The 24,316-nt window shown below is 38.8% G+C and overlaps 1 protein-coding gene across 2 annotated transcripts in view; it reads left to right on the top strand.

Annotated features, from left to right (window-relative positions):
* The window catches only part of LOC146344831 (ubiquitin-conjugating enzyme E2 E2), a 201,792-nt gene that overhangs the window by 20,396 nt on the left and 157,080 nt on the right, over positions 1–24,316 (top strand). For both annotated transcript variants that reach the window (XR_014792322.1, XM_084858339.1), the window contains exon 3: positions 7,058–7,108. Coding sequence is in view for 1 of the 2 variants with exons in the window: in XM_084858339.1 (XP_084714465.1) it covers positions 7,058–7,108 (51 nt within the window). In the remaining variant the exon portion in view is untranslated. The remainder of the gene's footprint in view (positions 1–7,057; positions 7,109–24,316) is intronic.

Raw genomic sequence — 24,316 nt, 5'->3', positions numbered from 1 at the left:
CCATTTTTCAAAATACTTTTTGAGAGGCTAGTGTGCTGCAAACAAGCATAGGTCTCCAGTGCCATCTTTATTTCCAATAATGCCAGTGGGCTCCTCATGGGTTCCAGAGGCCTTCTTAGAAAATAAAAATGGCAGGCAGCTACAACCCAGCTACTCAGAAAAAAGAAAGGGGTAAGCTGGGGTTGGTTGAGAGTCTCCTTGGGGCCTAGAGGGGGTAGGGGAGAGCAAGGACTATGTGACTTGCTTGTGCTGTGTGTGTTTATTCTCTATGTTTTTGAGCGAGAGAAAGAGAGAGAGAGAGAGAGAATTAGCTGGCTTGTTTGTTTTGATGTGGATGGCTGGTTTTGCCTGTTTATAGGTGTGTTTCTCTGAGCAGTTTACCTTTTGTGAAATGGGTATTTTGTTGTACTTGGTGGGGGCAAATATGTGATTTGGCATTTGAGGCTCAGAACCTGCCTCTGCCTTCTGCTGTGTATCTTGGCCAGGTTACTTGTCTCTTAGCCACATCAGTTTGTCTTCTGTAAAAAGGGTATTAGAGCAGAAAATTGAGTTCACAAGAGGGATTTTGTGTTTTGGAGCTCAGCCACCTCTGCCTTGTACTTAGGTTCTTGGGAAACTGCGATTCTTTCAGCCTCATCAGTTTGCTTTCTGGGAAATAGATGTTTTGTGTCTGGTCACACCTATAATGGCAGCCATTTTGTCCATCAGCCCAAAACGGTTGGGTACCCCTTTGATATACAATGCATTAGTGTAGGAATGGGCCGCCTTGGCCCTCCAGGTGTTGGACTGTAACTCCTACCATCCCTGACCATTGGCCATCTTCACTATGATGTCAAAACCAGGCCAATAAATCATGTAGGTATTGTGTGCTTCTTATTTGACCCAGGGATTAGCATTTTAGGAGTATGCCTAAAAGTGTTATGTTTTGAAGCCATTGTTTTTGAGAGCCACAGATAATCCTGTTCTTATCTATATAGCCCCATTCTGGGATGTTTCTTGATCATGCTATCGTATGCTAGAACCTTTAACTGATTCTTGAAGGTATAAATGTGTATTTATGAAAGTAATTTGTCACGATCAATTTAATGTTTCTAAATGTCTTCCACATACCCTCTATGGCAGTATATTTTTCTGCATTACTTTTATGATTTAGTTTTTTGTTCAGTATGAACTTGTATGGTTACAGTAAAAAAAAAGTACCATGGATTGGCAATCGAGAAAAATCCAGGCAAACTAGACACTATTGTAAAGTACACAATGCAAGAGTTTAAATAGAATAAGACAGTTTTTAAGTGCCTTGCAAGATCAAGTGCTACCTGGGGGAAAGATCTGTTTTTATTTAAAATATAGCCTTTATTTGGATGGCTTTGGAAAGGTAGAATAGTTCTGAGATTCCTGATGATTTAAAAACTCTTGTTGAATAAACTGAGGTTTAGCTAGAAATGGAAGTATAAAGGTTTCCAGTAAATACATACCAGGGGTCTTACTGCTGTGCTTGATTCATTATGTGCAACTTTACATTTATATACCCTTACTTTAGGTTATTGTCAAGTCATACCAGAACTGGTGGGTCAGACATTCTTCATTTAATATATATCCATGTATGCAGTTCTTGGTTGCTTGTATAAATTGTTACTTGTCTATTATTTAGTTTAACTGTATTGTACTACATCAATCTCTTGAAGATTTTCAGTTTTTCTTCATATTAGCAAAAGCCTGTACTTTACAGGAAACATCAAACAATTCTGTCTAGTGTCATGAGTTAGATTATACTTTATTTTTATTTATTAATACATTTATATCCTGCACTTCAAATAATTTTTTCAGGGTGGCTTACATAACTTCAATTATGGTGAAAAATCACCATAAAAATGAAAAAAAAATTCCATCCCACAATAAAAATACAACTGCAGAAAATGCAGCATTAAAACTAATGCATATTTGGGGCTAAATGTTTTGTAAAGGTTTTTGAGCATGTATCCAGTATCTTCCAAAACCTGAAATAGAGTCGCTAGATAATTTCAATTATAACATTTATATCCTGTCTTTTTTCCTCTTACAAGGAACCCAAGGCGGCTTACATGGTTCCCCTCCTTCTCCAATTTATCCTCACAACAATCCTGTGAGGTAGGTTAGGTTTAGAGTCAGTGACTAGCCCAAAGTCATCTAGTGAGCTTCATGGCCATGTGGAGACTAGAATCAGATCTCCCGAATCCCAGCCCAACGCTCAAACCACTACAACATATTGGCTTTCTGTAACATGGACTTTTCTCTTTCTCCTTTCCCATCACCTTGCTTGCTTTTTGTAGCACCTAGTCTGATGAAGAGTTCTGGATAATTCTAAAGCTTGCACACTATTCTGACATTTTAGCTGGTCATAATAAACTTACTGCCCAGCAATGGATTTTGAGGTTTGTTGTGCTTTGGAAAATATCATATCTAGCCATCCAGAGTAGACTATCCCACCAGAAGATTTTCTACTACCTGAAGAGAGACATTACACTGAGAGTTCCATTCCTTCCAACCATTAGTAACACTCCGAATTTGGTTTCAGTTGACTTTTGCACCTACTGCACCACCTAAATTAATCCCTTGCTTTGCTAATATAAAGACAGTCACATTTCTCTGTAGTTCTGTGCTGAATCAGGAACCTGTATGGGTCACCCAAGGCAGGAACCAGATCTGAGTTACAGCTAGTCTTTATGTTTCCAGAAATTTTACAATAAACATTTTATTTTAAAAAATATTTCCAGAAATTGAGATCAGCCATAGCTTCTCTAGTTTAGTATACATTGCTAGGTGTAATCTGACACCTGCTACCACTACCAGTGATTCATTGTCCTAGTTCTTACCTAATGACAACCCATGGGTTGTTGAGGCAGTACATCAGTGAGTGTGCTGCTGCCCACCCACTTGATGCTTCCACTTTGCAAAACAACCCAGGAATGGCCCAGGAATGTTCGAAACCAGCACTCTGGGTTGTTGAGGGTTAAACAGCCCAGAGTTTTAACAAATGGTTTGTTATTGGGTTAGAACTCCGAGTTATTTAACCCTCAGCAACCCACAGTGCTGGGTTTGGATGTCATGACTAACAATCGAGGAACTGGGTTGTTCACAAAGCAGAAGCAGCAGTGGGAGGCAGTGCACCCAGTATAAAAATCTCTGTTTTGAAACTGGGTCTAAATTACAGACCCCATGGCTGCGTCATCTGAATGGAGTTTTGGACTTTTCTGTCATCGCCGTCGTCTGTCTGTCCCCCCTCCCCTTCCCTGGCCACTTTTTGTACTACCTAGCCTGATGAAGAGTTCTGGAGACCACAAAAGCTTGAAAACTTTTGTGGCATTTTGGTTGGCCCTAATAAAGGTATTGCCAAACTCTAGATTTGGTTCCCCTCCCCCCTATAATATGCGTTACTTGCTTATTCTTCCCTTTTATGTATGAAAGAATATATAGAAACTAGAAAAGGCCATTATTAAATCATTCTTTTGGGACCACAGAAGAAATGTTAAGACTAACATTTTGTTTTTGAAAACAACTCTCAGGCATATACTGCATACTGCTACTGCCAAGGGGATATTTGTAGTATGTACACTGTTGTGAACCCAGTCATTTTGAATAAACAAATCTAGTGGGCCAGATACCCTATTGAGTAATAAATGTAGAAAATTTGTAATGTAAAACATGAAAACATCTCAATTTGCTTGAGTCAGTTGGAAAAACAGAACAGTGCATGTAGAAACGCTTGTGCAGCAGCTAGGTCCTCAGGAGGATTCTTGAGTACAAAACCATGGCAGTTATGCTTCAGGGAGACTTGAGATACAATCCTAAGCATGCCTTCTTGGAATGAAGTTGTATGCATTGGTGAGTCATGTTTTTCAGTAAGCCTAGTTAGAATTGGGCTATTAAACATAGAACCTAAGACCAGGGCATGTAATGTACCTGATTTCTTAACCATGGTTAAAGGATTGGGAGTGGGCTGCAGGATCCTACTCTGTTTCCAGTCACCAGTATGAATTCTTCCCATGCCCACCTTCACCATGGATACAGTTTATATTGGCCTGACCTTAATAATGATTAATGCCAACCAGGGTTTGCTATTAACCAGGATTTTGAAAACCACTTCAGTTTCAAACCCTAGCATCATACTGTGATAAATACTGAAATCTGGTTAACATTGTTCAGACTTATTTACAGTAGCTAAGGCTCATGTGGGAGGAAGCTTTGGAAGAGAGTGTGCGATTCCACAGCCTATTCTTGATTCATTAATAATGCCTACCTGATATATTAATTGGATCCTAGTCATAGTGGTTCATAGCCTCATAGTCCAGTTTTCAATGGGGCCTAAGTGCAGCTAGGGGGCTATGGAATTGCATACTCTGTGGAATTGCACACTGATAATCATGGATAATGCTGCAATATCTAAATTATCTGATCTTTCATAAAATCAGATTCTTTACATTATAGTCCATGATTTGCAAACTTTCCTTCTAACTCTGTAAATATTTTGTCTAATACTTAGTCACATAGCATTTCTCAGATAGTAGCCCCTTTTTCTTTTTGGTTAGCTTAGTCATATAAGAATATTCAGTGATTTAAGATTATCTCCACCAATCAAAAAGTCTATTGACCTTTTTTTGGAATTAAAGTAAATGCTGTAAGAGTAACTATACTGTGCTAATACAATTTTTGTGTTTATCTTGAGAAATTAATTTTTGTTTTTGTGAGCTTTGTTTATAGGCTTTTTGTACTTTACAGGGTACATGTGTGCTTGAGGTCAGAATTTATCTTCATGACTAAAGCATATGTTTCAGCAAAGGGAATTTTCATGATATCCTCTTCCCTTATCTCCTTAAGGAAAATAATTTTCCTTAAGGAAGGCAAGTAATAGAGACAAGGAAGACAAGTAGCACAGATATCTGGAAAACATGCTGAGGTAGTGCTTACTTCTATTTGTTTTCTAATATTGTTCATTCTTTTTTGTCTTACTTGGGATTTATCTACCACATGAATGTTGTATGTGTCAGATTTTGTTTGAGAGAAAGCTACATGGGAACAAAATAATTAAGGACTTCCATACAGCTGAAGACATTGGATGTTTGCTTTCCAAACAGCAAAGCATTTTCTGTTTGAAAATTCAAGATACACATTTTCTTAAATGTTTAAAAATAAGGAAGAACCATATTTTCTAGCTGTGTGATTGTGGGGAAAAAATCATGAAAATATGCTCTGAATACGACATAACAATTTAATGCTACATTTATGTTTTCATATTTGTTTTATAATGATGGTAAATTTGCTGTCATCGGAGTTGCTGGCACTTATGCAGACTGTTTCGGGACTTAAAGAAGTAGGAAGAATGATCAGCTGTAGTTACAATAGGAGAAGATTGGGGTAGAGCAAATGTCACTACAGAGTGTTTAATCTAGATCTTGGTACAATATGTCAAGGAATGCCAGCCCATTTTCCTTCCAGGTGAGCAAATCCTGTGTCATTGCTGGTAATCACTTGATGATGCAATCATTAAGTGACAAAAAAGCATGTATGAATTCAGTATTTCAGCGTTATACTACAAACATATGTGCACTTAGGAATAAGCTCCATTGAACTCAGTGGGACATCTTGAATAAACATGCAGAGTATTGGGCTGCACATATCATTGAAGTTAATGAGAAGATACTGTCTTAAATCTAAGAAGTTTAGCTTAATTGGGCTTTGGATACACTTACCCTTGTTAAAATTTTGTTTGCATCTGCTACAGGTTTATGTATGTGTAAAGTTTTTCATGCTGAATTTCATTTTCAACCCAATTAAGCTGTTGGGTTTCAGGACTAATTTGGTCTCTTACTCTTGAATGGGTTGACATGCTGGTTTTACTAATGTGTTTAGAATATTTAAATTCAGTTTAAAATTACAGCATGTTTGCTGATCAGTTGAAAAGCAGGGTAAAAACTGAAAACTTGCTGTGGGTGCAAGTTTTGTTTAGTTCAGTGGGACTTGCAACTACATTTTTAATGTGCCATGATGGATCCCTAAATTTATTTATATCTGGCTCAGTTTTCAAAAAGTAGTTATGTGATTTGAAGGGTTTTTTTTTAAAGGGGAAGCCAAAGATAAATAGTATGCATGCATTGCTGGCATTTGCCCCTTGGTATGCTAACATGCCATACAGGTGAACTGCTTTTCGAAACTGGGAAAGTTTCAAATGAAGCTTTGGCTCTGTGGGGGTGTTTTCTAAAATGGAAACTGTAAAATATTTGGGAAATGTAAAATACTTGTGTGGAATATGTGTGTTGCCCCTTCTGGATCACAGCTAACAAGGATGAAAGGTGTAATATAAAATTTTGTGGTATAATATTAGCTCAGTGGTACAGTACATGCTTTGCACACAGAAGTTCCCAGTTTTGACCCCTGGCATCTCCTGTTAGGGCTGGAAAATTCCTTCCTGAAACCCTGAAGAGCCGCTGATAGTGTCAACTATACTGGGCTAGATGGGCCAGTGGTCTGACTCAGTATAAGGAGTGATGTGTGAATCAGTGGAACTCGAGCTCGCTGAAGTTCTCCAAATTCCATCTTGAAGCTTGTTCCAAGTCAAGTCCATATCGGATTGCAATTTTGTTTTTTCCCTTTCGCATGAAAAGCCGTGTATTTTAATGCGTATTTTTCCAAATGTACACATCAGTTGCGCACATCTTTGTATGCATTCTTCTCCCATTGATTAAAGTGTATTTGTGCACATTTTTCAAAAGTACACATTTTTCGTGCACATTTCTCAAATGTATGCATGCTGTCGAACACATTTTTTTGGAACTGCAGATCACGTTGCAAGCTCAGAAATGAACAGATTTTGACCACAGATTGTGTCTGAGTCTGTGTTCAATGTGGAAGGTATGAACTGGGTAAATCCTGATTAAAAAATGAACTGAAACAAATTTCTCATACATCCCTATGTTCCTATGTACTGTTTACTTACTGGAGTAAACTATCTTTTTAATAAAATTTGAGGTAAAACATTAAACAAAGTTCTGTCCTTTTAACTTCTGTTTTTCTCTCTCTTAAGAATTCAGAAAGAACTTGCAGAAATTACATTAGATCCTCCTCCAAACTGTAGGTGAGTTTTTAATGGATTTTATTTATTTGCGACATATGTGAAAATTCCATCAGAGGTAAAATTTTCCTGTTTCGTCAGTCTCATTTGTTAGATTTTTGGCACTAGGTCCTGTGAAAACCATTTACGGTTGATTTTCAGGTGGCTAAGATTTTTCTTTAATTCTCTTGGAAAGATAAGGACAGTGATAAATTCAAAACATAATGATCAGTTCGGACCCAGATCAGTCAGCATTTTGTTTTTAATGCTTTGCTGTAGTGCTTTGATGGTGATTATTGATGTATTGCATATTTTTAGGCTTGCTTTTTCTTTTCCTTGGACAATACCATTTTATAGGTTTGAGGTTTTGCCATTTGCATTTTATTCCTTTGAATAAATAATATGAGTAGTTGAAACTGGTTGTGTTGTATTTCAGCTAGTCTATTGTGATACAATAATTATCTATCCCAAACTATATATTTACCAACTTGACATAAGTTGAGTCTTGAATTCAGCCAGAGTTGTACTTCAGTGTTTACAGAGGTGCCTGGTTATAGTTAGAGATGTGAACGCCTGAAAAAAAACCTGGAAACATTTGGGGAAATTTTTTCTGTCTTTTTCCAGAGGGCCATTTTGATGAGTAGAGATGCCATTGTGCATTCTTGACAGTTTGGGTTTTGTTCTATAGAGTCTTGTGTTTGACGCTTTAGCAGTTATTTAATGTAGTTCTAATCTATTCAGACAACAATGACAAATTTACTAAAGGAGTTTACTTTTAAATGTTTTAAAATGTAATGATAATTTTATGAGCATACTAAGTTATACATAAAATAACTTTAGAAACAGAAAGGCTGCTTTATGTTCCTAAAGCAGCCCTCCCCATCCAGGTGCCTTCCAGATGTTTTGGACTAGAGTGCCCAGCATTCCTGACCATTGGCCATGCTGCCTGAGGCTGATGGGAACTGAACTACAAAATATCTGGAGGGCACCAGGTTGGGGAAGACTGTCTTAAAGCAACAAAATGACTTTAGATCTGTAAACTGCGCTAAAAAAATAAGTATTGCTTATTTTTCATTCCCCCCCCCCCAAAATTCATTTTTTTCTGGGACACGCCCCCCCCGGAAAAAAAACACTTTTTTCCCCATGGCCTCAAAATTTCTGGAAATTTTACATTTCTAGTTATAGTACGTCTAACCATGGGAGATAAGGCTATATTCAAATGTATAGTCACTGTCAAATTTAGTTCACTATTTTAAAAGGAATGCTTCTGCGATACCATGGTGAGACTGATGGAACTTGATTTCATGAAGCCTTTATCAGAAATTGCTTCTCATTTCAGATTTGAATTTAATACAATATATTAGACATAAGACCTGACTTTTATTTATTTATTTCGACAAAACTGTAATACAGTTATTCCATACGAAATATTTCTGAAAGGACTAGGCACTGAAGTAGTCTTGGAATAATGCAAGATAAAACATCTTAATTTCTACATCATTCTGTGGTACATTGTAATCAAAAGTTTTGCACATATATATCAATGTATATGAAAGGTATATTTACTTCAGCTTTGTTGACAAAGGCCTATTAGTGATTGTTTTACTGAAGTAAATCCAAAATACCTTCTGCTGTAGAGAAGCTTATAACAAGAGTTCTTTGGTTTGAAAAATCAAAGAATTGATCTTGGAACAGAATAATTTCTTGTAACTTTCTGAACATTGTCTCCTTTACATTGACATAGTTTACTGCCTTTTGTACGCTAGGCATTCCTATTATGACGAAGCAGTGAGTTTAGTGGATGGATCTATAAGCAGGGAAGATCAAATAACAGTTAAATATGTGAAGTGTAATTTTCAAAAGAAAATTAAAACTGCGCATTTGTTGCTTGCTTTTGTCTGACTTATAAAAATGTAGATGTAGGGCTCTGGTGCTGTGTGTTCCCCAGAGAGTGCACACTGCAAAGAGTGGTGTGGGTGTATGCATGTATCTGCCCCTTGATATCAAAACTCTGATTGAAAGGTTCTCTGGAGGCATATGACAGTGTGAACCACACTAATCTGTTTTTCCTGTAGTCCCCCTAGATCTGCATTTGTGATATTGTATCACTCTTCACATCTTAGCCTGCTGTAAAAATATTTTTGTCACTAGCTATCTAAATCATTCCTGTAGAACAGAGCTTTCCAAACTGTGTGCCGCGACACATTAGTGTGTCAGCGGCAGTGTGTAGGTGTGTCGCGCGAAATGCAGAAACTTGTGCGGAAGGGCACCGTGGAGCTCCCTTACTCGCGTTTGCTTCCCTTGGCCCCTCCCCCGGAACTTCCTAAAGCAGCTAATGTTAAAGCAGCTACGGCTTAGCTGCTTTAACATTAGCTGCTTTAGGATCATGTGGATTCTTGACGTAGGGCGCTCGTGATTGGTGGTGTTGGAGCAGTATGGAGAGGTAGAGGCGTGGGGCGAAGAGAGGGGAGGGGAGACGCCGCCTTGGGAGCAGAGCTTTGCTGGCACCGGCACGGAGAAGTGGCAGCGGCCACCAGCCCTGCGAGATTTCGAGCGCGCCCTTCGCGGACTTCTGCACTGCAGCCAGGCCACAGTAGCACGTGGGTGGAAATGCTGCCTGGGACTGCACCAAGCGGGCTGTCCGCCATCTTGGCCAGTCGGAACGGAGCTCAGTGGAGGCCAGAAGGCTCAGAATCAGCGTGCTCCCAAGCACCCGGGCGAGCACAGCTGCAGGCTGTCACCCAGTCAACCCACCTGCTGTTGGCTGAAGGGAGGCCACCCTCCCAAACCCAATGTGGCAAACAGCAAGCCATCTACCACGTGGCACTTATAATTTGATTTCTGCCATTTTTATTTTCACTCTGCTGTAATTGTGGATTAACCACCCACAGGCAGCGTACCACCGGAGAGTGCTGGAACTGGACTCTGGACGTAGGCATTGCAAATATTTACAGCAGTGTAGCCTTGTAGTGAGACATATATATTTACACCATTTTTGTTGGACTTTTGCTTCTCTACTTCATGTGTTTTTGCAGCTAGGCTCCTACCTGGGCCTATGTGTCCTAATATGTATTGCAAATACTTTAGTTAATTTTGTTTATTTTTCACATTTTCTTGCATATATTTACATACTGTTACTCATAAATGACAACAATGTATGTTATCTTACAAATCATATTTTTAAAAAATATAAATGAAAGGTTTTCATGAGATATGTTCTATCCCCATACATTTCATTATTACAATTTATGTATGTGTCCGTATCTCTTATAACGGGTTAGTTTAACCTCCCGTTTGCTAGTAAAACTGAATTACCATGTCACGAAATGATGCATGTCTAAAAAGTGTGTCACCAACATGAAAAGTTTGGAAAGCTCTGCTGTAGAACAACAAATATGTGTCCTGTGATGAAGTTTTAAGTTTTGGATGCCCATCATTACAAGCTGCTTCTTGGAAGTGAGGCTTGGATTAGGAAATAACTAATCATAGGAAGAATTACAGTATTCTTTGTATGGCAAATTGTGAACACCCTATGTATTACATGGTCAGGATAGGAAAATCATATTTTGAGATTAAATCTGTTGAACTGTATACCCTTAGAGTCAGTCTTCTGGGGATGAGGTTGTTTTCTGGTACCAGATTGTTTTCTGCTTCTTTTATGGTATTTACTTTTGAAAACAGTTTTTGTTTTCTGGTACAAGGTTGTTTTCACGTATTTACCCATAAAAGCAGAGATGAGCTCCTTGTGCATTTCAGGTGCTGTCACTACAGATAGAACAAAAAGTATTGCAGTTTTAAAATGACATTTCCCTTCCATATTATAGATCACCTAGATTTTTAAAAAGGGAAATGGAAGGAAAGAAAATTCTGCAATAAGTTAGCAAATATTGGCCTCAATTCATATATTTAAGTGACACCCTTGCAGAAATAGTATGATGAAAAAGCTGGGAGAGGGGGTAATACTGCAATGGAGACTCATGTGAAAACTATCAGCAGGATGGAGGGGAGTAGCTTGTGCTGTTTCTCCACATTATTTCTGTGCAAGCCACAGCTGCATGAATGAACTGGAGATTATGCATCCATTGCTGCATAGTTTGGGGCTGAGAGAATGGAGGGTAAAGCCTTTAAAATGGAGGATAAAGATATAAGTTGCACCTGTGTCATCACTCCTTCCTTTCCCTTCCTAGTACTGGAGAGTATCGTCCTACCACAAGCTTTATGCATGGAGTTGTACCAGTCCCTTCCTAACTCTCTTGGATATCCACAACAGCGGCAGAAAACAGAGGAAAAATAATCTATTCATGCAGGAGGACAGTTCGGAAACTGGTAGCAGTAGACCAAGCATAGTGGTCATGGGGAGGTTACTGGTGTAATATTCTCATTTGTATAGATGAGCCCATCTACATGGCACCCTTAATATAGACCAAAAATTAGACCTGCACAGTCGGCAAAGGCAGCAAATTACTGTTGTTCCATTACATTCTACAGTTTTCCCCGTTTTTCTTTTATCAAGCTTGGTGTTAATCAACACAAAACCCATCCCCACTACATTTGGGCTGGTCCTATTTGCACATATTCTACGCAGATTCAGTAGATCCATTTCTTAGAGGAAGGCATATATCGCTTTCACCTTGCAGTGAAGTGTCCTCCTCCCATCATTACATCCCTGAGCACAGATGTTTTCACACCAACAGAATTTGGTCCTATGAAAGACTGCTTTACATATTGTATTTATCCATTATGTGTAATCTTTTATTTATCCATTATATATAATGTTCTATTTATCCATTATATGTAATAGAAACTGTTTTAGATGGCAAAGGACAAAATAATAACAATTCCCCTAATGTTCTGAAATGCTCATTTAAATTTTTATACAATGAAGTATATCTGAAATAATTAGTGTAAGAAAGAAATTCACAATATCATATTAAAAGTGTTTGTTTTTGCATACTTTTTTTATTTTCTAACAGAATATTTTGTCTAAAGCTCCACTTTTCAGAATAATTTGTAAGAGAAGTCCTTGCAATGTTTTTGTATATTAAATTGTGGGGCACCTTACCTTGGCAAAGCCTAGGTAACATTGCTATCATAATTAATGGGATCTTTACAAATAGTGATCCTACCATCAGTGGTGCAGCTAGGGCTAGATCTTGGGACTGATATCTAGGGCCTCGCAGGTGGCAAATAGGCCTGGCGTCAAGACCTGGGCCAGCGTGGCCATGCCAGGGCCCACTAGGGCTGAAGTGCTGATTGCAGCATGCTTTTTATTCTATTCTTTTTAAAACATATTATAGTCAGGGTGGCTGGCCAGGTTGCAGATTCTTATTTTATTATTTTTATTTTAAAACTGTTACTCTTTTCTACAACAAAATGGTGCTTATTCCCACGGTAATATGTTTATCATTGGAGCAGCATTTTATTCCTGTAGACATTATAGTACTATGACTGAAGTGAATTTAAAAAGCAAAACTGCAGATGCTCAGAGTATTTCCTGATTTATTCAGGGTTGAGAAACAAGGGTTTCTGGCGTTTCTGGCTCTGACGTATCAGAAAGGTAGAAGCGGTTGTAAAGCATGGAATGATTGTGAGGGAAAAGAGAAAAGTTAGCTATTGTGCTTCACAACTGAAGTGATACTCATGGCCATCTACCCCCACCCCATAAGACCATTAAGTCCAAGGTCTAAAGTAAATTAAGTTATATTATTTAAAAGAAACTGTTTCACTGAGGCGCATTCATTTTCCCAGTAGGGATTTCTAATGCACTAAAAATTTTACAATTAATTTCTTACCCCACCACTACCTCCGGCAGCAAAAATATTACATAGAAAAAGAAAGTCAGTAAAGCCAACAATCTCATATGTACAAATAAGAAAAAATGGGGGAAGTCCATGATATCTAACCTTCCATAAGATAAGAGAGCGGAGAACCTAAACAACTCTTGACACTAATCTAAAAAACAACCAGCTCCTGACTATTAATGATTAGGTAGCCTTCTAGTTTATCATTAAGTGAATTAATCCAGGTGAAATTCAGACTTCAAAATTCAAGCATTAGGGGTTGGCACTGTGGGGCACTTGCTGAGCGCCCATGCCCTCAGAAAGGCCCATTGCGGACCCCACTATCAATTTCTGACCTGCCTTCTGTAGTCTGGTAACCTAGGGACACACTAGAGGAAGCCCCCATCCTCTTAGATAATGTCAGGTGATGTAGGGCTGCTGTGGCTCTTGTTGCTGACTAGTGATGTCATCTGTGTGCATAGGGAAGTCCCCAGCACCAGAAGGGATCTGGAAAGACCTTACTCCTGAGAAGGTGTGGCTACAACAGCCTGGGTGGGTTCAAAATGCTGCAGGACAGCTAGCACATGAGATAAGCAAGCAGAAAAATAGAGTGAAAGGCAAGGAGCCCAGAGGAGGGACAAGATTTGGGTTTTCGGGGGAGCAGCTGTGCCAGTCACCTGGCTGCTGAGGCAAGTAGGGAGAGAAACTGAAGAGGAGATAAATGAAAGGGTGCAGAGGGCTTGAGCAACAAAACCAGTGTGTATGTGCGCACGCACGCGGGCTAGAGAGCAGCTGGAGCACTTTCCCCCAGGATGCAAAGCTTGGGGGTGGGGTGTAAAAGTAGTACGTGAGCTCTCTTAAATTAGAGTAGAATCTAATCTGTCTATGAAATCCCAGTGAGAAACAGAATGGAACGGACAAAGAGACAGAAAGATATTAAAAAGGACAAAAGCAATACATATTTTCTTTATAGGTCATTTCATGGATTGCATTGAGAAACCACTTTGAAATCTGCCCCAGGGCAGAAGTGAGAGCTGCCCCCAGAAATCAGTGGATAAATAAAATATTTTAATGTAGCTATGATTAGCCATCAGTGTTCCTCTCCCCCCCCCCCCTGGCAAGTCAGCAGAATAGGGAGGATTTCCTGACCTTTTAACTCGGATGTTAAAAGTGTGAAATATTTCAAATTATTTGAAGTTTTTAACTCATTAGCTGCACCAAGGCAAATGCAGTTCAGTCTCCTTATATTGTTGGTTGGAAAGTGCTGTGTCTGGGAGAAGCTTATGACAACCCGAAAGTGTAATTCACATTGAACCCTGTAGATTGCGAGACAGGCTGAGGCAGTGGTTTTCAACAACATTGAAGTACTGTCCAATGGCATTGTACTCTTGTTATCAGGGTGGGGAGGAGTGATGCTGAGAGAATAACCTACAGTGATGCTGTGGTGTTGTCCAGTGCTGTTATCCCTATGTTGCAAGTTGAGCTGAGAGTGATATACTGTTTCCCAAATAGAGATGCACATTTTGAATCTTAAGAACCTGAAAGTCAGGGTTTTCTGTTGTAAGAACACAAAAGCATTTCGTTGCCAGTTTTCAGGTTACAATGGCTTCCATGTCCCTTTTGAAATTAAACATGGTTGGTTGCTATTTTTTATACATTTAAAAGGTTGCAAGATATTGTTACTTTATAACTGAGCTTTGATTAATTAGCTGTCTTTAGGAATATAGGAAGCTGCCATATACCAAGTTAGACTATTGCCCATCTAGCCCAATATTGTCGACACTGACTGGCAGTGGTTCTCAGTGGTTTCAGACAGGAATTTTTGCAGCCCTACCTGGAGATGCCGGGGATTGAACCTGGGACCTTCTGCACACAAAGGAGCTGCTCCATGGAGCTACAGTCCATCTACTTGCCTTTGTATCCTGAGGCTTCTGTTAAAGAGAAAACACTTATGTGGGCTTCTGCTAAGCAATGGGAAGAACTAAGAACTATTCTAAATACTATAAAATTATCTCAGTTTACAGTTATAATATATGTAATGTACAAGATGTTGCCTATGAAAAAAGAACTTGTAGTGCAGATTGGGCTTAGTAAAAATTAGGAGAAAGCTCTGGGTAATATGCAGGAATGGGCAATTCTCTGCCTTGCCTCAATACCTTTAGTTTTTTTTCCTAGCTTTTCTAGAAAAATCTTGTGTGTGGGTAAAACAGTCCTGGGTTTTTTCCAAGCCTTTTCCAAGTAAGCTCAGAAAGAAACCTAGGGCAGCACTCCCTCCATCCTTTCTCTGAAAATCCCCTATTTTATTTCCAGCAAACCACCCCCTCCCCTTAACCTTAATAAGGTTGGAGGGGTTTAACGGGCAGTGGAGAGCCTGTAGTGCAGTAGAATATTCCAACTTTTCATAACTATCCTGTATATTTTCATAAAAGCACCATAAACTTGCACCATTTGTGGTCTAATGCAAATTTACATTTATTTGTGCACTGATACTGTCCTTAATTGGACATGACGTTCTTGACCATTGCAGTTTCTTCTGTGTCCAGATGCAATTTAGCAAGCTGTTGCAAGTTCTCCTGCAGGAAATGAGGCTTCTGAGTATGGTCAGGAACAACATTTCTACTAAGGGGAGGCCAGCAAGTCCTGTTCCCTTTCCAGCAATTTCCTTCTTTAAAAGACCATGAGTAAATAAGGCAGTAAAATGACATCAAGGCTTTATTCTCAGACTTTTGCAAAAATATGTTTATGTTAATGATGTATTATCAAAATGTTTCATCTGGTCTACTAAGTGTTCACACTGTCTCTCTAGTTTTGGCAAGTTGTATTTCCTGATTTTTCCTTCTAAAGTCAGTTGAGATAATCAGCCAGAAATATGTTTGCGGTGTATGCGTTGAATGGGTCTGCATGCCTCTTGGATCATGGCTGTCATGCCTAGGATAATATGACTGTTCTAGTTCATGGAAGAAGAGTCTTAATCTTGTAAATGATTTCCCTGCTCTAATTTTACAGTGCTTCTGCAAATAGACCAATTGCATTAGCAGTCTTTTCCGGAAATAATTAGTGTCTCATTGTTAGAACTGGGTGTTGGATTTGCAGATTCTTTTTCTGCATCTGTTCTAGTTTTCTATAGTTGGCTGCAGTGAAGGAGTCTATAGTATAACACATAGTATTTCAGTTTGGGGGCAGGGGTGTTCTTCCTGGGACCTTAATATGATTTTTGTTGTATTTTAACTTTAACGGTTTCATCAAGGCTGAGGAATGATGATAGCTCAACAGTCTATTTGCTTTCATTTCCACTTAGTTCTAAAACTTATTTGATATGAGGTGGCATTAGAAGTCTTTTGTAATTCTTTCATTATTGAAAACAAGACAAAAACAGTCCTCCAAACATAAACTGAGCTAATCTAAATACAATGAATAAACAATAGGAACTACTCAGCAGGATTTTCTAAATAAAATAATGATACTATAGATGAAAATGCTTAGCAAACGCTATCCAAAGTCCAAACAAATTGAGGATTATTATACTGAACTAACTGCCATTATCTTGTCAGATCTGGCTACTTCTTAGTTTTTAAAAGAGATTCTAAGAAGCCTACAGTAAGCAGACGCGCAGCCTCTGAACATGATACCTTTGAACCAGTCTGTAGGTTTCTTGGAACAAAAAATATTAGAGTGGTGTTAATGCATGCATCCTCTCTCCATGCCTATATGATGTGATACGGTCTGCACGCAGATGTAATTCATACAATCTTTTGTGACCACAATTTGGGGGTGGGGCAGGAGAGGAAGACTGTAGATGTACCAATTCACATTGTACACATGGTGTGGTGCTCAGGAATTTATACTTCCTACCATTGAGATAGTAGGCCTGTTCTGTGTGTTAGTGGTAAAAGAGATTGGCACTACTATACCTCCCCCTAAACAGTGCATGGTCATGCCCATAGTGAATATCAATAATATAAGGTAATATACCTCTATGTTTAATTCCTACATTTAACAGGAGCCTTGGGTGTCCAAACTTTTTGTTAGCTGAACATGGTGATTTCATTTTGGGATTAGTTGTAACCTGTCCTTTATAATATAATAAGGCTGTGTTTCACCCATTTTCTCATAAAGCCTTCATTTCTAATTTGACAGTTCTTACCCATGAGTTCAAAGGCGCCATTATGAATGTTGGTTATCAGGTTTAAGATTGCACAGAAATGTGTGTAATTCTGCATAGGGGTTTGATGATAGAACTAATTTGAGACAAGTTCACTATCATTTGTGTTTTCATGGGCAATGAAATTCACTCATGATACTATTCAGCTTGGGGGGCTGCTGAATAGTTAAGACAAGACAGGGCTTTTGACCTGAATTCTGAAATTAAGAAACTGCAAATGATTGTAGCCTTGAGTTTAGCTGAAGCTCTGTGGACATTTCTAAAAGGAAAGTTGGTCTCTCACAAGCTTTATTATATTGTTTCTATAAGTGAATCATTTCCTTTTAAGTGATGAAATAAAAGGAAGTCTTTGTGTATACAAACAAGTGAATTCATCCTATGCTTGTCTACAACGATTTAAAAGGAAGCCTATAAAAAGAAATACATTCTTGCTTGCTATCCAGATCTCCTGTGGTGGTGCTAAGCACTTAGTTAACCTTTTTAAACTATAGTATTATAAAACTCTGAAATGTTTGATTTTAAAAGACTCTAGACATAGCCCTTAAATATCTGACACATTATTGCCAGATACCTGTATTATGCATGCTTTTATTAATAATTCTGTCAAATAATGAATATCTTATTGAGAGTGATAGGTCTTTTTAAGAGTGCTAACAAAGTTGTAAACTTCAAAACAGTATGAAAGAAATTTGAATCAAATCTTGTTTTTTCCTTGAGGGTCATGCTATGTGCAACACAGCGTATTTGTTTTAATTAAACATTTGTGGTTTTGCAAGCTTATTCAGGCATCTAACTGACTGAAGCTTTGAATTATATCAAAGCACATGCCAAATGTTTCTTAATTAATTTCATGTAGATAACTTAATTTTATCTTTGTTCTTAATATCTTCACTAGTCAGTTTACTTTTTAACCTGTTTATATGTTTCACAAACAATTCTTAGAGTGCTTGAGTTTATTTTTGTTTAAGAGATACAGAATTAGATTAAGCAAGTTTTTAAAATACTTCCATGTTGCTTGGCAAGAAGCCAGTTACTGTATATCAATTTAACTAAAAACATACATCATGCATTAACACCATTGAATAAGTTTATAACAGAAACCAACATTTCCTCTGACTTAATCCTAATAAAAATGAACAAGAGTAATGTGTTGCCGGGAAGCAGGGGGGTTCACCTGTTGTAATTTGAGATTGTTACTGCTGTTTTAGAGATTGCAGATGACAGGTCTTCACTTTTATCTCCTAGTATTTATTTCAGTCTTCAGTCTTACCTTCAGAATGAAAATGGAATGAGCGTTGTACTTAGAGCAGGTATTTAGTAACGTAGATTTATAAACAATAGTCTTCTCTACCCAAAATTGAAGCTATTTTTTCTATGGGCTATGGATTCTTTTTCTGTGGGCAGTTTTATAAGGCTGCAGAAGTAGCTGCTCAGTCTGCCTTGGTGTGAATAAAGCCTAAAATAAAGAGAAGAAGCACAATTGAATGTTTTACACCTCATAAGAGAAAAATTTATAGAAGAACAATGTTTTCCGAATAGTATTTACTTGCATCCTGAATCTTAGATACTAAAATTTGCACTGCCAGAAGAGATGGAGAATGCAGCCTCAGGATACACATGTGTAGAAACTCTACCTACCTACCTACCTATATGTGTGCCTGAGTTGGTGTAGAGTGGCCTATGGAAAAATGTGCACCTCCTTGAACACTGATAGATTTTTTCTATAGAGGCCTGCCTTATAGCTGGAGAATCACAGATGTGGTTGTAATCAGTTTCTGTGCTCAGGGATGGTATGAGCCTTCCTACATTGTAGGAACTTAAATTCCTACAACAACAGACGTGTTAAAATTTCAGACTGATATGGAGTGACTGCATCAGGGGGAAATGATCTCTGATGTAATCCCTAAGTTGGTGATTGTCTTCATATGGTCTCTACACAGCCCTCCGTGACAACATTACAAAAGAAAGTGTACAATAATATGTATATTAGTAATAATTCTATACATTTGTTATGTTTTGTTACTAGTGCTATATATGTAAATATTAAAGTAATGTTATAGCTTTCCATTTTACAGTCATTAGTCTTTTAAAGAATGATAAAGAATTTATAATAGTGGATTATTACAACAAGTCTGTGCTGTTCCTTTGCTGTAAACTATCTGCATACTGTTTCTGACCTTTTGTGTGGTTTATCTGAAAAGTTTGCAAGATAGCATACTTCGTTTAATACAAAGTAAAGGCTATAGTCTAGCAAGTCCTTATGTGAATGCAAGGCTGTGGGTGTTTCCTTTTTCCAAGCAGGACCCTCATGGACCCTCATAACTGCCACATCACGAGCTGTGTAGCTTTGATGTACTTGTAGAATCTGCTGAATCACTGGGGGCAGCAAAAAGTCCCTCTGTGCATGTGGATCATCTTGCCTTTTCATATAACTGTGGCTGTAAACTAGATGTCTGAAGGTCATGAGAATAGTCTCATGGCCATATGAGAGTGTGACAGTTCTAGGGAAAAAAGTCTGTGCTATTCCAGCTACATTAGTTTGTAGTAAGAGTTGTATGATGCCACCGCCATATGCAGGGTTCATCTTATGCTGTCTCTAACCACCCATATGCTTTGTATAATTTGGTGGATCTATTTGATAGAATATGTGCAGAAATGTTACTTTTGAGAAGTAATCTCTTTATCTATTTAAAATGATAAAATATGCATTTTGCTATGATTTTCTGCTTTATCCTAACTTAATGTATTCTTGCAGTTCTGGTTCATTAGGCTGGTCAGCTATAGTTGACAGAAAAAAGCATCCTGATACTAGTGTAGTTCGTAAGGGGGGGGGGGTTGTTGTGTTTAAAGCATAGGATTCCTTAATTACCTTATTAATTGAATAATATACTTGTATGACCCCGACAGCATTCTGTGCTAAAGGGGTCTATAAGGGTCTTGCTGCAACTGGAGTCCCAAGAGGATGTTTGTTTGATTCATTACTATGCAGCATCCTTTCTATCAAAGGGAAGAGAGCAGCATATGCTGTGCCACGTGAAAGGGCATTTCAGTTGGCTGATTCAGAGAGGAAATGAGCCTCTGCCTGCTGCTTTTTGAAAAGCTACCACTGGGTCCAGCAGAAGGTGATGGCTATTTTCCTCAGCTGCCATGGCACAGCTTTTTGGCCTGTCAGAGTCTGAATCAAAGAATGTAGACAGCGTTGGAAAAAAACATAATTAGCTCTCTGTCTTACTTATTTTTGCTTTCCAGAAAATAGAATATCTGTCATTTCATTTTTTTTAAAGGGGGCTTGTTTGCTTTCCTGCCATATCTCGTTCACAGAAATGTCCTGTTGGTAGCAGTAGGCATTGAAAAACACTGACAAAATGCGCGTGTGCTCACACACAGGCTGTAAACGTTTTCATGGCTCCTTATCATTGCAGGCTTTAAGATGTGAAACATTTAAAGATATAGACTTTTTTCTACTTCATTGCTTGCCTGTTAACAAGGGAGGAAAGCATCTGCTCAGTATGAAGATTGAATGGTCTATAGATATGACTCAATTCTGATGTAAGTGTGTGTGTTACATATGTATAAATGCACACATACTTTATTTCTGAAGATAGAAGCAGGCAATGTATATTTTTGTTACACACTTTCTAGTATGTGCTGAATTAAATATTTATTGAATTATAATTCTCCTTTGGCTGAATAGAGCATTGAGTTGGCAGACAACAGAGTTTCAGTTGCTGATGAGAATTACCTTTCATATCTCTCTGCTCGCAGATAGAGAGCTGCTATCAAAGTTACATAGGATTTACCAATTCAGTCCCTTTGAGTCTCAGAGTTGCTTCATACTTGATTAATTTCCTGTGAGGATATATCACATCTTTATCAGAAATTGTGTGTACCCAACCAAGACATGGTTGCATGTTACAAATGCATGTCTGTCTTGTACTGCAGAAATCCGTCACCACTTGGGGGATGGACTTACATCAAAACAGACAAATGTGCAATAGTTACACATTATTGTGTACATTTCTGTGTACATGCGCTTCCTTACATGGAAAGTGATATCTGTAGGAAATCCATCATGTGTGAAGCAGACAGTACTGTATTTGGTAAAATCAAAGGTCATCATAAAAAAAGGATTTAATGCAGGAAAATAAAATCCCAAGTGGGGTTCATCCCAACAGTCCAAGATGTCTAATTCAAATGTGTCTGTAGATCAACAACCATGGCATCATTCATGACAGAATAATTCTATATGAAGTTATCACCTTGCAGGATATAGCAATAGATTTAACATATATCTTTGTCTCACCTGCTGCTGTATACAAGGGTATTTTATAAGTAACATGAGTATCAATTTCCAGAGGGGTAGTCTCACTGTTTATCAATATCACCCAGCAAATAACAATTTTTTAAAGACCTTTACGCCTTTGAAAAGGCCAAGTCCAACAAAATATCTCTGCAATTTATGTTTTAATTAAAACAAGTATTCTGGAAGATTACATTTCTTTTGAGTTTCCTTTAGGGTAGATCCTGTCTTTGATTACTTTCTTAGTGACCCCATATCTAACAAATAGGTGAAGCTCATTCATTGTAGATAAGCATAGTTGGATTACACAATGAGGACTTATCGGGACACTTCTTTAGATAGTTGTTTAGAGGTTTTTCAGTTTGTTTCAGTATATGTGTAGGGCTGTACATACCCTAGCACTAATGGAAGGAAGCCTTACTATTAATATAGCATCCTGTGTGCTAGTAATAGCAGCTGGTGAGGTTACTTGTGATAAGGTGGTTGTTTGAGAGTCCAGAACAGGGAGCAGTACTTTTTCAGCTAAGGAACAATACTGGGTGCGCAATTCAGAAAACATGTCTAACTGGGAAGAAGCAGTAGATGGCAGGACATATCCCTGAGATCTGATGCCCATGCAGTGTCGCTTGATGCTCAAATAGACAACTTTACCAAGGGTATTGAAAGTATATAGAGTTCACATAAATATTAGGGTAGGGGTAAAGCAAAATATGTATGGCAAGTTAGCAAAAGGATGAAGAGACTCATGAAAATAGTCTCCATGGGTGTCCGGAGAGGACATCTGACCTAGAAATTGTAGAAAGCCAGTGAGTAGCCAATAGTGTATGGTCGGCCACGTATAAAACCCATGTAGCGGACTGAGAACAGATCCCTGAGGGAACCCAACAGAAAGGAGGACAGACCTCCTGTGGAATGAATGATTAGACAGGTAGAAAGAGAACTAGTTGAGAACAGATTCACAGAAACCTAGTGTATGAAGGAGAGAGTTGATTGGGGGAGAGCTAATTGGTTGCTACTCTCTCTGGCTGTGCAGTATGAACCATGTAAATCTTCTGAACACTCCTCAAAGCCAGATCCTCCATGTACAGAGTGTTAAAATATTTCAATCTGAACATAACTAGGGCATGAACAGCTGTTAACTGCGCTGCAAAATACTTATTTTGAAGAATGATATACTCCTTTTGGTCAAATGATGCCTGAAGTGGCTGTTTAGATCAACAGTGTCCCCTTTATCTCTAGGCTTCTATAACACCATCGCCTTGATCATGTGCATACATTTATTGCAGATAAACTCCCCCATCATTTGTTGCCAAGACCTGATAAAAGTCATCTTTGTTTTCTAAACTAGAAAGCCCTAGTACTTCACCTGTTCCCTTAGTCATTTTGCTTGCCCTTTTCTGAACCTTTTTTAGACCTATGATGTTTTTTGAACTGGGCCAACCAAACCTGTATACAATATTCCAAATGAAGGTAGATGATAGATTATATAAAGTTATTATGAAAAATGATGTTTTATTTTCAACCCTAACAATAACAGCACTGCTACAGACAGAATCACAGTTTGAGTGTCAGGGATGAGTCCAAGCCCCTTGAGATGTCTGACAGCTCCGATTCTAAATCAGAGTTGGAACAGCTAGATCAGACCCTGAGCGAGGGACCTCCCCTAAAGCCCCAAAACACTGGGAGAAATTGCTCCGAAGGCCTTGACAAACAGATGGCCCAGGCTGAGTCACTGCCCCCTTCCTTCATCGTCAGAACTCAAGTTTCCAAGGAGGAGGAAGAGGGGCTTGACTTGAGAGACGCTAGGATGCGTTGCAAAGCAAAGTGGGAAAAGTTAGGGACAAGGCTTAGAAGCTCTGCCAAGTTAGCCACTCTTCAAAGCCAGCATAGGAAGGAGCCACCCTAAGGGAGGGCCATCACTGCAAAGCAAGTTTGGCTGTGAGGTTCATGGCAAGCTGCCGGCAACTTCACTACCCTCCAGTTCCTCTTCCTTGATTAGAGATCACAGATTAGTTGTTTAGGGCCTGAGTTAGTCTGAGAGCTTCCTTGAATCTGCATTTGTAGAAAGGCTAGTCTCTAGAAAAATAAAGTCCTATTAACCTGAAGCTTTGTCTCTTTGTGGTGTTAATGGCGAAGGGGAAGGACATCCAATTTCTGACATTGACAGTGACTCATACAGGCAAGAAGAATTTTGCATGCACCCAGCATCTCACTTAAACTGCACCAGCATGTGCACTGTTAATGTGCCAAGGATCTGTGGCCTGAGTGGGCTCTGTGCTGGCGTGCTAACAGTGTAGGTATAGTGGCTGAACACCCAGCTTAAGTAAAACTCCAAGCACATGCTGTGCTGTATAGGTAAATTCTTGCTTGCCTTGCATCACAGTTAAATTGGGTCTCCGCTAATGTTTCCATTGAGCTACCCACATGGCTCCAAGATCTTTCCTGGATAGCCACAGATAGTACAGATCCCATCATTACATCTGTGAAGTTAGGATCTTCTTCCCCAGTGTCCACCATTTGCTTGCTTTGAATAACATTTGTGATTCTGTTTTGCTTTTGCTTAAAATTGGTATTCTATTGACTACCTTCTAGTCTCACTTTGTAAGGAAGCTGCTTTGACCAGCAAGTTAAAAGTTTTTTGTTTTAAAAAATCTACCGTTTTGTCCTATTTGTATGTCATTTTATATTGAGAGGTCTCTGCACTTTGGAGAGCAATCCTGTGGCCCCTAGACAGCATCTGAGGTGCCATAGGATGCTGCAGATCTCCTCTTCCACACTCGCAGACAGAGCTATTAGCAAGGAGGAGGACATGCGATCATGGATCTTCCCTCCTCCCCTCTCTCTGCCACTGCAGAAAGCTTCACTTACTAGGTTGCAATTGCCACCGTGTAAGAGAAGTTGGGATAGGGAGAAAAGGGAGGCACGCTAGTGGGCAGGGAGGGGAGAGGAGAGGCCAGAATATACACTATCCTATGGCCTCTCCAGTCCTC

This window comes from Heloderma suspectum, chromosome 5 (genome assembly GCF_057233095.1).
Source record: "Heloderma suspectum isolate Gila_16-S chromosome 5, 16-S_ref, whole genome shotgun sequence".
In the NCBI taxonomy this organism is placed as follows: domain Eukaryota; kingdom Metazoa; phylum Chordata; class Lepidosauria; order Squamata; family Helodermatidae; genus Heloderma; species Heloderma suspectum.
The sequence above is the reverse complement of the archived record's forward strand: the minus strand, read 5'-3'. Positions and strand labels throughout refer to the sequence as shown.